The sequence below is a fragment of the Vanrija albida genome (genome assembly GCF_041260175.1).
Source record: "Vanrija albida strain AlHP1 chromosome Unknown contig_1, whole genome shotgun sequence".
NCBI lineage: Eukaryota > Fungi > Basidiomycota > Tremellomycetes > Trichosporonales > Trichosporonaceae > Vanrija > Vanrija albida.
The window spans coordinates 2,267,538-2,282,805 of record NW_027191420.1 but is presented as its reverse complement, the minus strand read 5'-3'; the positions used below and the strand labels follow the sequence as shown (position 1 = coordinate 2,282,805).

General features: G+C 63.9%; 7 protein-coding genes across 7 annotated transcripts; 3 read left to right on the top strand and 4 right to left on the bottom strand.

The window, feature by feature from the left end:
- Nucleotides 1-23: 23 nt before the first annotated feature.
- Nucleotides 24-1,943, top strand: Q8F55_000940 (uncharacterized protein; the record flags this gene model as incomplete). The annotated part of the gene is made up of 2 exons (XM_069349589.1): nucleotides 24-554; nucleotides 600-1,943. 2 exons carry the CDS (start codon nucleotides 24-26, stop codon nucleotides 1,941-1,943), a joined length of 1,875 nt encoding a protein of 624 aa, XP_069213133.1.
- A 60-nt stretch (nucleotides 1,944-2,003) lies between these two features.
- Q8F55_000939 (uncharacterized protein) lies at nucleotides 2,004-6,841 on the bottom strand (the record flags this gene model as incomplete). The annotated part of the gene is made up of 19 exons (XM_069349588.1): nucleotides 2,004-2,143; nucleotides 2,180-2,265; nucleotides 2,301-2,373; nucleotides 2,411-2,631; nucleotides 2,667-2,752; nucleotides 2,787-3,092; nucleotides 3,131-3,454; nucleotides 3,492-3,697; nucleotides 3,738-4,152; nucleotides 4,190-4,506; nucleotides 4,546-4,772; nucleotides 4,810-5,025; nucleotides 5,064-5,176; nucleotides 5,212-5,498; nucleotides 5,536-5,748; nucleotides 5,786-6,186; nucleotides 6,223-6,229; nucleotides 6,268-6,566; nucleotides 6,606-6,841. The coding sequence occupies 19 exons, from the start codon at nucleotides 6,839-6,841 to the stop codon at nucleotides 2,004-2,006; spliced, it is 4,173 nt and encodes a 1,390-aa protein (XP_069213132.1).
- A 710-nt stretch (nucleotides 6,842-7,551) lies between these two features.
- Q8F55_000938 (uncharacterized protein) lies at nucleotides 7,552-8,678 on the top strand (the record flags this gene model as incomplete). The annotated part of the gene is made up of 7 exons (XM_069349587.1): nucleotides 7,552-7,554; nucleotides 7,658-7,790; nucleotides 7,867-7,944; nucleotides 7,997-8,109; nucleotides 8,170-8,265; nucleotides 8,305-8,343; nucleotides 8,388-8,678. The coding sequence occupies 7 exons, from the start codon at nucleotides 7,552-7,554 to the stop codon at nucleotides 8,676-8,678; spliced, it is 753 nt and encodes a 250-aa protein (XP_069213131.1).
- Nucleotides 8,679-8,949: 271 nt separating this feature from the next.
- On the top strand, nucleotides 8,950-9,390 carry Q8F55_000937 (uncharacterized protein; the record flags this gene model as incomplete). Its single annotated transcript, XM_069349586.1, has 1 exon — nucleotides 8,950-9,390. One exon carries the CDS (start codon nucleotides 8,950-8,952, stop codon nucleotides 9,388-9,390), a length of 441 nt encoding a protein of 146 aa, XP_069213130.1.
- A 228-nt stretch (nucleotides 9,391-9,618) lies between these two features.
- Nucleotides 9,619-10,971, bottom strand: Q8F55_000936 (uncharacterized protein; the record flags this gene model as incomplete). Its single annotated transcript, XM_069349585.1, has 3 exons — nucleotides 9,619-10,203; nucleotides 10,249-10,641; nucleotides 10,675-10,971. The coding sequence occupies 3 exons, from the start codon at nucleotides 10,969-10,971 to the stop codon at nucleotides 9,619-9,621; spliced, it is 1,275 nt and encodes a 424-aa protein (XP_069213129.1).
- A 550-nt stretch (nucleotides 10,972-11,521) lies between these two features.
- NHX1 (monovalent cation:H+ antiporter, CPA1 (nhx1)) lies at nucleotides 11,522-13,878 on the bottom strand (the record flags this gene model as incomplete). The annotated part of the gene is made up of 7 exons (XM_069349584.1): nucleotides 11,522-11,594; nucleotides 11,643-12,538; nucleotides 12,576-12,778; nucleotides 12,827-13,068; nucleotides 13,114-13,472; nucleotides 13,573-13,744; nucleotides 13,808-13,878. The coding sequence occupies 7 exons, from the start codon at nucleotides 13,876-13,878 to the stop codon at nucleotides 11,522-11,524; spliced, it is 2,016 nt and encodes a 671-aa protein (XP_069213128.1).
- A 481-nt stretch (nucleotides 13,879-14,359) lies between these two features.
- LSM6 (U4/U6-U5 snRNP complex subunit lsm6) lies at nucleotides 14,360-15,076 on the bottom strand (the record flags this gene model as incomplete). Its single annotated transcript, XM_069349583.1, has 3 exons — nucleotides 14,360-14,391; nucleotides 14,435-14,548; nucleotides 14,950-15,076. 3 exons carry the CDS (start codon nucleotides 15,074-15,076, stop codon nucleotides 14,360-14,362), a joined length of 273 nt encoding a protein of 90 aa, XP_069213127.1.
- Between the last annotated feature and the right edge of the window lie 192 nt (nucleotides 15,077-15,268).

The following is a 15,268-nucleotide window of genomic DNA, read 5'->3' as shown; positions in this document are numbered from 1 at the left end:
GTCTGTCCAACACCCAACCCACAATGGTCGACTCGGACACGGAGATCGAGCTGGCCATCGACCCGGCGCCCGCGCCCGCGCACGAGACGTTCGCGGCCCCCGCCGCGCCCGTATCCGACCTGGACCTGATCGCGCAGATGGTCTCGAGCGGCGACGTCGTCGGCGCGCTGCCCGAAATCGAGATGAGCGCGGCGGCCAAGCGCGCGCAGGTCGAGGCGAGCCGCGGCGCCGCGGCACGCAGCGTGCCGCAGTACACTGGCGACGAGAGCAGCTCGGAAGAAGAGGACAGCGACGAGGACGACGAGTACAAGGCGCCCGACGCGACGCCGATGACGGCGGCCGAGCACGCCGCGATGAAGAAGGAGCTCGAGGAGTTTACGGGCGAGCCGGCGCCCCCTGGGCCGGGCGAGGCGTCGGTGCTCGACAAGCTCGGCGGGTTCGAGTTCGTCACGGATTCCGAGGAGGAGGAGGAGGACGACGACGACGACATGGCGGATTTCGACTTTGACGCGCCGCCCGAGGACGACGGGGACGCGGGGGGAATTATTATGAGCGTGAGTGGGGGGTGTGGGGGTGGAGGAGACAAGCTGACTTGCCAGGCCCACGAACAGGCCCTCCCGCCCGTCCCGCAGCCGCCGATGGAGCGGATTCCGAAGGGCGTGCCGCTCGTGCTCGCCGGCGACGTGGTCAGCTGGATGAAGGAGCGCGGCGTGGAGGCGTGGCTCGAGAAGCAGCAGGAGGGAGCTGGGGCGATCGCGGAAGCCGAGGTCAAGGTGGAGCCCGAAGCCAAGCCCGAGGCTGAGGCGGGAGAGGTCGTCGACATCAAGCCAGAGGTCACCGACTCCAAGCCCGAGGCCACAGAGGCAAGCGGGGCCGCCGATGTCAAGCCCGACCCCGCCGCCCCCGCCGCCCCCACCGCCCCCAAGTTCAACTCGTCGGGCACGCTCATCGTGCGCGCCCTCCAGGCGCCCGGCACGGGCTGGCTCGAGGCCGGCTCGGTGGTGACAACAGCCGACGGGGCGATCCTCGGCGCCGTGCACGACACGTTCGGGCCGCTCACGTCGCCGTTCTACTCCATCCGCCTCCCTCCCCCGCCCTTCCCCTACCCCACCATCGAAGCAGGCGACCGCGTCTTCTTCCCCCAGTCGGCCGAGCACCGCACCTTTGTCGACATGCACGCTGTGCGCGACCCGCGCTTCCGGTCCGACGCGAGCAACATCTTCGACGAGGAGGTCGGCGACGACGAGGTCGAGTGGAGCGACGACGAGGCCGAGCGCGCCGCCAAGAACCGGCGCAAGAAGGGCAAGGGCAAGCGCGGGGGCAAGGCCGTGGGCGCCGCGCACCCGCTCCCTCCCCGCCCGCACTTCGACTACGCGGGCGACGAGGGCGAGCCGATCCACGGGGAAGAGCAGCGGTGGGACGAGGTCTCAGACGCGGGGAGCACCGCGTCGACGCGCCAGGCGCTCGTGTACGACGACGACGTGCCCTCTGGCTATGGCGCGCAGCGGCCGCAGCGCGGGCGGGGCCGCGGGCGCGGAGGAGGCAGGGGGCAGGGGCAGGGCCGGAGCACGGGCGGCGGACGGCCCGTCCACGCCCTCCCCCAGCGCCCGCAGTGGCAGCAGCCCGGCTTCGGCGCCGTGCCCATGGGCCCCGGGGGCGCGATGCCCATGGGCGGCGCGATGCCCATGCAGCAGGGCTTCTGGCCACAGCAGCAGGCCCAGTTCCAGCAGTACAACCCCGCGGGCTACAACCCGTCCCAGCCGGCCATGGGCATCCCCGGCCTCGCGCCGCAGCAACAGCAGCAGCCGCAGGGCGACGCCAACGCGCCGGCCATCAACCCGCGCTTCGCGGCACAGTACCAGCAGATGATGGGCCAGTACTGGCCCCAGGGGTACGGCGGGCAGCAGGGGTACGGCGGGCAGTACGGCGGCGGCCAGCAATAGATTGTTCCATGCATGTATGTCCTTCTATGATTACGCCGACGCCAACGCCGACACCGACGCTTAGTCGAGGCTCTTGCGACTGAGAACGTTGCGGATCTCGCGGTGCTGGTCGAGCCACTGCGGGAAGTCGGCTTGGTCGAGCGACACGCCGCGGTCCTTGGCCTCGAGCAAAAAGTTGGCCAGCACGATGAGCGTGCCGTCTAGGGGTCAGCCACGCCCCACCACGCCACACTCACATCGATACAAGTAGTTGATCGCCTGGTGCGACAGCGCCGTGTACTTGATCGACCCCGGTTCCGCCGCGTCGACCTTGATCTTGAAGCTGCGCGTCAGTGGCGCCCGTCACTCCCTACCCACTCGTACACCGCCTTGCGCAGGTTCTGCACCCCCTCCATCAGGTTGATCACCTTGTCCGTGATGCGCTTGGCGTCTGCGTGTCAGTGGGTGGCTGAGTACTGTGCACCCACCCTTGCCGTGGCTCAGCACCGTCACCAGCTGCAGGATCGTCTTGTACTCGCCGTTGAGGTACATCGCCTCGTAGTCGAGGTCCATGAGGTCGTCCTCGTCCTCGGCGCCCGTCTCCTCCTCGCGCGCGAGCTGCTCCTTGCTCTCGGTCGCGATGGTCGCGATCAGCGACGCGGCGATCATGCCCGTCGTGGTACGACCGCGGCCCATCTGACAGTTGAATCTGTCGTCAGCAGGCATCCCCACGCTGCTGCTTACACAAAGTCGTGGCCCTCCTTCAGCCCTTCGCACACACGTCGGACAATGTTCTGAAGCGCACCAGGGAGCGGCGCCTGCTCGTCCGTCTGCAAGTCAGCCACACCCTATGCCCCAACTCACAATCGCAATGCGCTGGTAGTCCACCTGGTAGTGCTCGTTCTCCACACGCTGGTACAGCTCCTTGGGCGTCATGACGTCCATCGGGTCGACAGTCTCCCAGATCGGAATGATCTCGTAGACGCCCGGCTTGGTCTCCACCTCGTCGTGCAACAGCAGCTTGCCGTTCCCGTTGCGGATCTCCTTGAGCACATCCTCCTTGAGCTGCAGCTCCATCCGCTCCACCACAGACGCCGTCACGCCAGTTGTCTCAATGTTGGTCACCGGCTTGTCGATCAGGCGCAGGACGTGCGGCCGCGAGTTGACGTACTGTTGGGTTAGCACTGCAATGTAAGCCAGATACCCACAAGAACAGGCTCCTCGCGCAGCGACGTCCACGTCACGGTCCTCTTTCCTCCTGGCTCCGCGTGCATCTTGGTGAGAGCGTTGCGCAAACCCTCGGCACTCGGCATGCCAGTACCGTAGACAAACTTGACCTTGGGGTTCTCCGCGTCGGCGTCCGAAGGCCCATCGAGCAGCAAAGGCAGCCGGCGGTAGTTGGCAGCACCCTCCACGCGCTCCGGAAGGCTCTGCTTCTGCAGACCGGAGAAGAAGTCCGACTTGAGGATGGTCTGCGCGGACAGGATCGCGCCGCTGCGGTTCGTGACAACGTTGGAGACTTCGTCTTCAAGCTGCGCGGGTTAGACGACTCTCGCTCTCGAAACCCACCGCCATGCCATTCTCCGGGTCAGAGCGTTCGAGCGGCGTCAAGCTCTCCAAGCCACCCTCCTGCAGGTCCTTCTGCAGCGTCTTGAACACTGGGCGGTGCTTGACAAACGACTCGAAGGTGTACGCCTCTTCGTCGTCGGGCTTGGTGTCGTCGAGATAGGCCTGGAAGACAAGCAGGTGGAAGTAGCGCATGAGGTTGTGCATTCCTGGGGAGGTCAGCTTCGTATCGTCGGACGATCAGCTCACCCTTCTCGATGTAACCGTTCTTCTCCTCGGGGGTTTGAGCCTGCTCGGCCTTGTCCCTAAAGTCCTCGATCGCGTCACGCAGGTTGAATGTGGCAGACGTGCGGTCGACCGCCTCGTCGACGACGCGCTTGACCTCGAGGCCGTTTCGGATAACTCGCAACGCGCTGTTGATGATCTGCCAGCTGGTCCTCGACTCGCCGGTAATCGCCAGGCTCTTGCGAGAGGCGTTTCGCTGACGAAGGTTCGTAGTCTGAGAGTGTGGCTCGCGGTTTTGGCGGAGCCACCGCTCAATGAGGTAGACAATGGCTGCAGTGTTGGAGCTACGGCCACGACCCAGCTGGTCGTTCAGGATGATGGCTGTCTTGTCCATGTTGATCCCCATGCACAGGTCGAGCAGCTGTGTGATGTCGTGGAACTGCTCGGTCAGTGACTGGTCATTCGGTGCGACCTACGTCGGGGGATGACTCTGAGGTGATGGGGATGCGCTCAAAGGTGAGGAGCACGTCGCCCGACTTGGTGGCAGCAAAGGCGTCCATGACCTCACGAAGCGTGTCCACGTCCTGCTTCGACACCTTCTCCCACAGGGGAACGACGGTTCCGTTGGCAGTCTCAGCGTGCAGCAGCAGACTGCCGTCGAAGGCTCCGAGTTCAGCCACGACGTCGCTCTTCAGGCGCTCCTCAAGCACCTCGAGGCGGGCTGGGGACACGCCAGTGTAGTCGCGCATGTTACGCAGAGCCGTCGTGTCTCGTCGCAGCACGAATGGAGCACCTGGACGTCAGTTGATCGATCAGGTACAATGCAACTCACCATTGATCATGACAAGGGGCTCCTCGCGCAGACACACCCACACGACGTGGTTGACCGACTGCGAGCGCTCCTGGACAATGTCGAGGATCGTGGCAATGGCGTCCTGCGTCGGCTGGCCGGTCGTATAAATGCTCTGGCCAGTAACCTTGTGGAAACCAATGGCGCCTCGGATGCCGTCAGTCGATGCGGCGGCAGCCGAGACCCAAAGGTCGCGCTTGAGGAGGGTTCTGGCGTAAGTTGAAGTCATTCAGTACGTCAACTCACGAAGCGCGCAGCATGATGCCGTTGCGGTTCTTAACGACGTGCTCGGCCCACTCGTCGCCGAGCACCTTGCCGCCCTCGAGCTCCAAACCCGAGTCGATTTGGCGCTGGTCACGCCTGTCGCCGCGGTCAAGTGAGCGCGAGATCACGCTGAGGTCGTTGGCAGGTGCAAATGCAAACAGGCGGTCGCCCCATTTGCGTCGGAGGACCTTGATCTGACTGGGGATGTTAGAGCAGGCGTCAGAGGCACTACTCACTTCCAGATCTCAGGACGGGCCTTGAGCCACGACGAGAACTTGGTGCCAGAGACCATGCCGACGTCGCTCTCGACGTACGCCGCGAAGACGATAAGGTCAAAGTATTGCTCGAGCTGGGGGTCAGGTCGGTCACAATATGGTACCTCACCGATCGAACAGCCTTGTCGAGCCAAGAGTGGCCGTTCTTGTCCTCGCCCTTGGCGACGCTGTACTTGACACGATACTCGATGACATTCTCGCGGAGGTTGATAACCTGGTCGCAGTTGTCGATGATGACGTCGACGAGTCGCTTCAGCTCCCGGCCGTGGTCGAGGCTGGAGAGGAGCGAGAGGACAACCTGGTAGTTGCCCATGTTGGCTCTTCTGAGCGACTCGAGAAGGTTGGGGTTGTTGGACAGGAGATCAATGGCAGCAGTTGAGCGACGCGAGGGAAGGTCTGGAGAGTTAGCTGACAAAGCGGAAGGCCAACTCACTCTCGTCGAGCATTCGCGTCACCTTGAGCAAGCTCTTGTTCAAAGCCTGCTGCTGCGAAGCCTGCTGGAGGACCTGGGCGGCCTGTCCCGGCGCGGGCGACTGGGATGGCGTGGCGAAGCCCGACCCCGCGGCGGTGGGGAAGGGATCGTCGAGCCCTCGCTGGAGATACTGGCCGCGGCGGACCAGCAAAGCAGCGACCATGGCGAACGTGGCTGTGGCGTTAGCGCACATCCCCTCCGCCACACTCACTTCTGACCACGCCCATGCCGCAGTTGAACACGAGCGACGTGGTGAGTGGGTCAGTGTCCTTGAGACGGCTGACATAGGCATCGAGGTAGTTGTCCTCGATAGGGCGATCAGGCCCTACGGGGATACGCCAGTAGTCGACTCTCCAGCCGGCGTTGCGCACATCGTCATACAGCTCCTTGGGCGTGCGGATGATCGTCTCGTCGATGCTCACCCACGTGGGCACGATCTCACCGCCTTGGACTTCGTCGTGGCAGAGGATCAGGCCTCCGTACCGCTTTGCCTCTTCGAGAATGTCGATCTTGAGGCGGCGCTCAATGTCTTCGAGGTTGGATGCGCGGTCGGACAGAGCGAGGGTTTGGAAGGGGTTTGAGCCGTCTCTGAGCACGTACGGGCGGCCGGCGCTGGCAGGTTAGCACAGTCAAGGAGCCACTACCTACATGTAGACTGGGACGGTTAGCACATACCACAGAGATACCACTCACCAAGCGTCTCTTCACGGGTACTGAACCAAAAGGTGTGGCCCGGCGAGTCTGAAACGACCGCCGACGATCTCCGGCGATGGAGAGGTCCGTCGACCGGCGATGCCTCAGGTGTCTGAGGTTTGGTGGGCTGGCAGCTCAGGATCGTCAGAATCGATTTGAGTCCCGCGACAGTGGGCTGTGCAACGCCAAAGACGTTCAGCGCCTCGTTGTCCGGTGCGCGGAAGTTGGGGGCGCCTTGGATGTTGAGGTCGAGGTCGAGCGCACGACCAGTGGGGTAGTGGTCAGTCTTGAGGATGAAACTGGGGTGGTGAGCTCCTGCGCTCGATAGCTCTACTCACCCCCTCGCGAGGACACCGCCCGAGCGGCGCTTGACAACGCCGTCGCCCTCGGCGCGGAGCTGCTGCGCGAGGCCGAGGGCTCTGCCCTTTGTGCGGGACGAGCTTGAGACGAGTCGCTGGAGCTCGTTGCCTTGCGACACGCGGCGGGGCTTGGGGGCCGAGCCGGCCGCGGCGCCAGACGCCGGCGCCAGTGGCGACGAGCGGACGGGCACGTGTTGGGTGGAGCTGGTTCTCATGGGCTGCGGGGGCTGGGTGTCGGGGTGAGGCGCGGAGGAGGGCCGCGGTGGGTCGCTAGGTGAGCTGGGCCCCGACATTGTAATATCGGTGGCGAGGATTGTCGTGGGAGAGAAGAGGAGGGAGGAAGAGCAAAGCAGGCGTGGACGATGTTATCTCAGTGGCCCGCCCGATGCCGTCGGGAGTCACCCACGTATTACGGTGCCCCGCTTGATGCCGCCGCCCGCCAGGCTTGGGGGAATACAGATGCGCGGTATGGGTATGCGCTGCGTCTATTATACCTCGTCGCGGCGTGCCAAAGGTCACAAGACCATGCGTGGCTTTTGTCTTGCCTGGGTTTCCGAATGCATGCATGGCGAGGTGCAGTGTGCAGCAGTGCTCGTGTCTCTCCATCTCAACTTCTTCTAGCCGCCTTGTGCCGCAGCAGTCACGTGGTTTGCCATGCATAGACCACGTGGAATCTGAAACCTCAGCCTGGGAATTGGAACCGATTTGATCCCGCCTTAGTCGCCCCCTTGTTGTTATTGACGAAAGCGGGCAGCACCACCAGCCATTTCAGAGCGAGGCAACGACGGCTGACGACGACCATCAGTCTGCGCTCTCACTCATCTCTCTCTGGCAACAACCAAAGTGACGACAGTCACTCATTCCCCTTCTCTCACAACCGCATCGCTCTACACCGCGGCACTCCCCGATCCTACTGCGGAAGAAAATGGTACGTCGAGAAGGCGACCAAACACGCCCGGCGCCATTAGCCCTTGCCCGGTCTCGTGCACATCTTCCCACCGTGCCACACCCCGCCCATGCTGACCTCCCAGTCCCTCACACCACAAGCACTGCGCCTGCTCTCGCGCGAGCTCGTCACGCTCCGCACCGAGCCGCCCGAGGGCGTGCGCGTCGTCGTGGACGAGGACGACCTGACGGCGCTCGAGGGCTGGGTGCAGGGACCAGGTGAGTGCGGCGTCGACGCCGGCGCGAGGTCGCCCGGCGCGCGGGACCCAACCATTGCTCGTGCTCACAACTGCAGCCGGAACACCCTACGAGGGAGGATACTTTCGCGTCCGCTTCGACTTTGGGCCAGAGTACCCAAACCTGCCGCCCAAATGTTTGTTTTGCGTCATGTTCGGGTGGGCAGGCACACGCCGCTGACACCACAGGCACTATGCTGACCAAAATCTTCCACCCCAACATCTCCAAGGTGGGCGAGATCTGCGTCGACACGCTCAAGAAGGGCTGGAGGAAGCACTATGGTGTGGCGCATGTGCTGGTTGTGAGTGGGGCGGGCGCGATGGGCGGGGGGAGATGACGGCGGCGTTGCTCACACGCGCAGACGATCAAGTGCCTGCTGATCTATCCCAACCCGGAGAGCGCGTTGGACGAGGAGGCGGGCAAGCAGCTGCTTGCTGACTATGAGGGTTACTGCAAGGTGGGTTGCAAACCACAGGATGATAGCTCACCCGCGCAGTACGCCAGGCTCCTGACGGGCATCCATGCGACGCCAAAGGTGGGTGTGGTGTTTGGTTGGCGTGACCTCGGCTGACACAACAGGTTCCCCCCGCCCCCTTCCGTGACGCGTCCGTGAAGTCGGTCGACGCACTCCTCCCGCAGCCCCCAGTGGCGTCTGCGCCGTCACGGTCGTCGCCATCGTCGCCGCAGAACTCGAGCCCGCAGCCGACGGCGAGCCGGCCGTCGCCGCTGGGCAACCACGCGCGCCAGGAGACGAGCCCCGCGCCTGTGCCGCAGGGGGGGTACGACGCGCCCGTCAAGCCGGTCGTCAAGACGGCGCCGGCCAAGTCGGCGGCTGCGACCAAGGCCAAGCGCGGCCTGAAGCGTCTCTAGGGGCGGCCAGCGCGGCCTCAAGCGCCTCTAGGCGCTGCTACCACTGGACACTCTGCTGTGCGCTGTCGCAGCCGCAGCACCCGCATACTGTGTACGCTTGGGGACAGATACTGGCATGATGGCGGTGTTAATTGCAATGTTTGTAGCCACGATGATGCAGGGGTGGGAGTTGGTGCGGGAGCGGTAGGCTACATGGATCCAGGCACGGGCCAGTGGAGAAGAAAGCAAAGCGCGTCGGCGACACAATTTGCGTCATGCCACTCGCTCGCCGATGCCCGCCGCGATCCTGTCCTCCCCGTTCCTCACGCTCGAGGTGGTCGAGCGCGCACTACAAGGCGAGCTGGGGCCAGCCGAGCGGGCCAAGCTCCTCGCCGCGAGGGTGCACCTGCTGTCGGAAGCGCCAGCGCCCGCCCCATCTCCGGGGTCGACAACCGCCTGCCCCAACCCCGTGCCCCTGCTCACCGCGCGCGCCGACCTCGCAGAGGCGTACCTCTCCCTGTCCCCGCCCGACGCGCACGCCGCCGAGGCCGAGCTGCTCGCCGTGCAGGCCGAGTGTCGGCGCCTCCTCAAGCGCCAGGGGGAGGCCGACGCCGCGCGCGCCGAGGTCGCGGCGGTGCGTGAGCGCGCGCTGGGGCTGCTCGTGCGCGTTGAGGAGGGGCTTGGGCGGGCGGCGCGGGCGGAGCGGTGGCGCGGGATGATGGGGGCGGCGTAGGCGCCGACGATTCCAGCCCGCTCGACGACGCTCGGCCACGCCGCTCGACCACACGCTCTCCGCCAGGCCTTGCGACACCCGCTACTTAACACCTGCATCACTCGCCACGCTACGACGCTACGACGCTACCCGCCGCTACCACACACGCGACTGCTTCACACTACAATGATATGGTGTCTCTTGTGCTACGGCCCCTTGGCCTCGGCTGCGCCTCGGCCCCACCCAGCCCTACTCCGGCACCTCGAGGCTCAGCTGCCGCGCCACCTTCCACGCCGCGACATTCTTGGCCGCCGCCTTGGTCTCGCGCGTCGCGTCCGCGCGCACCTGCACGCCGCTCTTGTCCACCGCGACGCACTCGATTGCCCAGGGCGGCCCGGCGTCCGTGAGCGACGCGTACGTCGGCAGGCGGCCCGTCTCCTTGGTCGCCCAGCTGTGGAGGAGCGAGAGCGCGCCCGTCGTCGCGTGGTCACTCGACGGCTCGCCCTCCTGCACGACGACGCGCGCGTCCGCCTGCATCTGGTCGAGCGCCCAGCGCGCGATCGGCGTGAAGAGGGGACGGAGCCAGGCATCAATGTAGTCGAATGCACCGCCGCGCGTGCGCAGTGCGAGGGGGCGCAGAGGCTGCAGGATCGGCGGGGCCTCGGTGCCCACTGACGAGGCGACGTCGGAGCCCGCGTCGGCGTCCACCGTCGAGGGCGGGCCCGACGGCGCCGAGGCCGTGCCGCTCACCTCGCGGAGCCGGCTAAAGCTGCGCTTGGGGACGTCGAGCCGCGAGGGAAGGGACGCCTCGTACAGCGACAGGTTCTGGGCGTTCTGCGCAATGTTCTGGCGTCAGCGAAGCTGCAACCCAAACCTCACCGCGGTGGACGCCGGGATTCCCTCGCCCGAGTGGCCGTTCACGACCGACCCCGCCGTGGACGTCGCGTCGATCGAAATGTCCACCTCGCCGTCGCCCTGGACCGACTCGTCATCCGCCGTCGCGCCCGTCACCGACGGCTCATCGGTCGACACGGACGACGCGCCGTCGTCGTCCACGTCCATATTGTCGGCAGAGTAGCCGCCCGGCACCTCGCTGGTAAGGTAGTCGTAGAACACGGCGGCGATGTACGCCTCGAAGATGGAGGCCACCGGCTTCTCCTGCGACTTGATAGTGAGGAGCTGGACCGGGGCCGCGATGATGTGGTCGGTGATCTTGTAGCGGACGCAGAGCTGCCGCAGCGTGGCATTGGAGACGAGGTGCGACTTGAGCATCTGGGCGTAAGCTAGGCCAAGCCCCCAACCTACCGTCGCCGGGCCGGGACGCAGGAGTGGGAAGAGGTCGTGCAGCAGCCCCGTGACGACCGAGCCGAGCATGCTGTCGCCGACGTGCTCGAGCTTCTCGTAGTCCTCGACCTTTTCGTCGGCCTCGAACTCGAGGCTCGTCGGGCGCCGCGGCAGCTGGTGCGCGCTCGAGTGGGTGACTGCCAGGCGCGCGAGGTGCGCGTCTGCGATAGGGGGAAGCGGGGGGAGGCAGAGGTCGGAGGGAAGGTCGGGCAGGACCATGGTGTTGAGCCCGTGGTCTGGAATGTCGAACGACGACATGGTGGCGCGCAAGTGGGTAATAAGGGCAACGGGGGCGCAGTGGCTGCAGCGGCAGTGGCTCGGTGGGGCTAAAGGGAGCTAGGGAGATGAAAGTGTCGTGTGGCGACGATGAAACGGATGACGGTTGACCGACGAGGACGAGGAATGGAGCGTGCACACGGTCTGTGCGCCACAAGAGAGGGAGGGGGGGGGGGGGCTCATTCTCTCCATTTCTCTCATCTCTCGTCTCTTTCCTCGTTCTCACCTCATCCACCTCGGCCACCTCGTCGCACTGCACCGCTGTGGCCAGACTGCTCTCCTCAATGCACACCCTGCGTGGCCCAGTCGGTGGCTGGTGCGCGCCTCGCGCCCTCGCCCGCCCACCGCGCCACACCCATCTCCGTGAGGTCGAGGTCTGTGCTCCCATCCACGGCGCCACTCGCCCCCAACCTCAGTCTCACTCAAGTGCATGGAATGTCTATAGCTAAAAGTACATCCACCGCGGGCCAGCACACGTGCCCATGCATCGAGAATAGCTCGGCTTTTCTCGTCTCTATAGTCCGCCACTTGCTCAAGGACGGGGCTCGCCCGGCGGTGGCGATGAAGGGCGGCTCGGGGGGTCGGTGCGCACAAAGAAGAGGTCGCTGCGAGGGACATTAGCATGACTCTTTGCAAGCAGCCAACAAGCTCACCCAAAGTTTCTGCCGACGCCGGCCTTGACCTTGCCATTCTCGCTCTCAGTGTCCTGTGCGCTTCCTGGGTTCGGGTCCGGTGACGCGTCCCGAGCCGCACTCGTGTCGTACTCGTTGAGCGCCGTCGTGCTGGCCTTTTGGGCCTTCTTGGCGTGGTGACGACGCGCCGTCACCGAGTTGGAGAACAGGGGCAAGAGGTAACGCTCATCGAGCGCAGTGAACCACTGGCCGTCGCGGAAGATCATGCCCTTTCGTGATGGGCCGGCGGTTCCTGCCTCGGCATCGACGTCAGCCGGGTCTCCGTAGTTGGCAGCGGGCAGAGGCTCTTCGTCCGACTCTTCAGAGTTGGTGGAGAAGCCTGCTGCCGACGCGCCTCGCGGCAGGCGGGGGCGCGATGTTGACCGCCGCGAGCCCGACAGGTTGACACCTCTCTGGAAGGGCGAGTCGAGAGGCGAGGTGAAGCCCACGTCGTCATCCTCGCTGTACATGCCCTGGCCGTTCTGTCCAGCATACCGGCGGCTACCGGGGCCAAGCTGAAGCGCAATGTTTCCGTGGTGGCTGGCCCAGCCTTCACCCTCCTCGTCCGAGCTGTCATCGTCGTCCTCGACGCCAACGCGGATGCCCAGGACCTCGAGCATGCGCGCAGTGGTGCCACCGAAAACAATGACGGTGAGCACGACGACAACGAGGACAGTGGTACGCAGAGCGTCGGCGTTGGGGCCCGTGAAGCCAGTAGCGAGGGCAACACCGACAGCACCACGGAGACCAGCCCAGAAGAGCATCATCTGGTACGAGTGAGGGAGCTCCTCATAGCGCTGGCCGCGGGTGTGGAAGATCCAGTTGATGAGCTCAGCCAGCGGGAAGACGGCGGCGTAACGCGAAGCCATCACAGCGATCTGAGCGTCAGTCGCGTGACAAACGCTAATAACCTACCGCCGCGACGAGGATGAAGAAGGGCTTGAACACCTGAACATCCTGCGTGAAGAGGTTCAACCCAAGATAGATGAAGATGAAGTTCTCTGACAGCTGGGCGAGGACCTGGAACATGTACTTTGTCGTCTTCTGCGTGCGCTTGGACATAGTGTGGTAGGCATAGTGCTTGAGTGTGATCCCGCAGAACAGAAGAGACACGATGCCTGGCACCATCAGCACAACGCACAACAATTCGCCCATCTGCCACTCACCGCTCATCTCCAGACCGTTGGAGAAGAAGTAGCTGGTGTAAGCCACAAGGGCGACGATACAGCTCTCAATCTGGGGGTAGCTGGCGAGGTGCGAGTGCTTGAGGCCGAGCGAACAGGCGAGGCCAAACGCGACGCCGAGAGCCATGGACACGAGGAACGAGAACAAGAACATACCGACACCGTGGAACAGTGTCGAGATGTAAATGTCCTGCATCTCCTGGTTGTGGAAGTGCGACAGCGTCCTGGCGACGGTTAGCGCGTTACCACGAACATCAATCGCCACGTACTGGTACATGACGATGGAGACGGCATCGTTCAAGATACTCTCGCCAAAGATGATCGAGTAGAGCTTGGGGTCGACCTTGGCCGAGTTGAAGATGGCCAGAATCGTCACTGGGTCCGTGGCAGACAGCGTCGAGCCAAAGATGAGGCATTCGAGGAGGCTAAACTTCAAGCCTTCCAAGCCGAGGAAGGACCAGAGGTAGACCAAGACACCAATGCCCACGGCCGATATAAACGTCCCCAAGAAGGCAAACGTGAGGATGACTCCAAAGTTCCTAAAGAAGTTTTCCTGCTTGAGCTCGTAGCCCGAGTTGAGGATAATCGGCGGGAGGAGCAGGTTGAAGAAGACGGTGTGCTTGAACGCCTGGCCGTGTCAGTGAGGCTCCCTAACCGCTTCGAGAAGCAAGTGGGCGTCGTCCGTGCCCGGCCAAGGTCGAGGCCGATGTCGCAGCTCGCCTACTCACAAACATGTCACGGATAAGGTGGCCGGGCGCGAGGCGGAAGATGAGGCCGACGAGCATGCCGGCAAAGATGGACACGACCGTCTCATGGATGGCACGGATACGCTTGATCTGGAGGTAGTACGAGGTGCAGAGTGCGCCGATGAGGAGCACGCAGAGGATACACAGGCCCCATCTGGGTGTGTGAGCGAGGTGTGAACGACTAAGGGCAGGGCGCGCTGCCGCAACCACGACTCACGAGGCATAGAACTCCTCGTTGATGGGGTCGATGGCCTCGGGCGGGTCGAGGATTTCTTTGTTGCCCGCCATGGTGGGATAGCAGCTGTGTGTGGCCGCGTGTGTGTCTTTGTGCGGCGAGTTGCTATCGACGACGGGTAATGGGAAGAGGTGAGAGTTGAGGTCGTTGGTCGTCACGGCGGCGGTGGTGCGCGCTCACGACGCTCGACACGACCACGGTATGCGGCGCTGGAGATATCGTCACCGCAGCCAACCTAAGGCACGGTGGGCGCGCGGGAGCAAATCCAGAGCCATATATAGGTCGGCCACCAGTACATCGACCTCCCCCATCCCTCCTCGTCCTTCTGTTCGTACGTCGAGGCAGCGGCTTACGGCCTCTGGAGACGCTGTACCATGGATCGGGCTTGTCAATGTGCAATGTTACATGTCGTGTGATTGTCGCCTGCTATCTGCTACGAGAAGGACACGCGTCCCTCCCTCCGCCACGCCTCTATCGACGGCGACGGCGGCTCATTACACCTCCCCTGTCAACGCCGCTGTCATGCCAGCCTCGTTACAAGTCCTCGAGGGCGGAGATGTACAGGACTGCGTGGTCAGCTAACGTCCTTGAAGGGATAGCTGCACCCACCATTGTTGCCACGAAGGAAGGTGTCGCCGTAACGGTTGGTCAGACGGCCGCCGACCCACTCCTCCGTGTCCTCGAGCGCGACGTTCATGTAACCGTCGAGGCAGGTCAGGAGGCCTGGAATGGGTGTCAGTTTATCAGTTGGAGGGCAGCTGGTGTGGCTGTGGCATGTGGCACAGACGAGCAAGTGAGGCGCACTCAAGGGGAAGGGGAGGGAAGGATGAGGGGTGTTCGCAAGGACATAGGGGGGACGTGACGCGTCGATTGAGACGGTAGAGAATGGAGAAGAGCCCTGGGGCGGGTGTCCAGGACCCACAGCGGGGTACATGCCCCCCTGATGATGGGGAGGAGGACCGCTGGTGTTGGTCCCTAGGAGAGCCTGAGGAGGCAGAGGGCATCGTGGAGGAAGACCTGTGTTCCCGAGGCTCCCTCTGCAGAGCTATCTTCTGCACCTGCGATCCCAGACGACGATTGCTGCGCCTTTGCCACCTGCCAACAGCGAACAGGTCGACACTTACCATGGTAGTCGATGCCGCTTCCGATGCGGACCTTGACCTTCTTTCCGACAATGTTCTTGAGGAAGTCGGAGGGGGATCCGACGATGGGCTGGTCCTGCCCCTCTGATTGTGGTGATGGTGAGTCCATGGTGTGTGAGGGTGCGTGCTGGATGAAAGAACGAGGTCGAGGAAGGAGGATGGCAGATCAACAACAGTTGCTGCTGGCTGCTGGTGCACGGGCTGGTGACGCTGGGTGCGGCGCCTCATGATGGGATAAATGATGAAGAATAAATACAAGATTAATCCCTCGGAATCAAACACGCGCTGCCTTGGGCTGGAC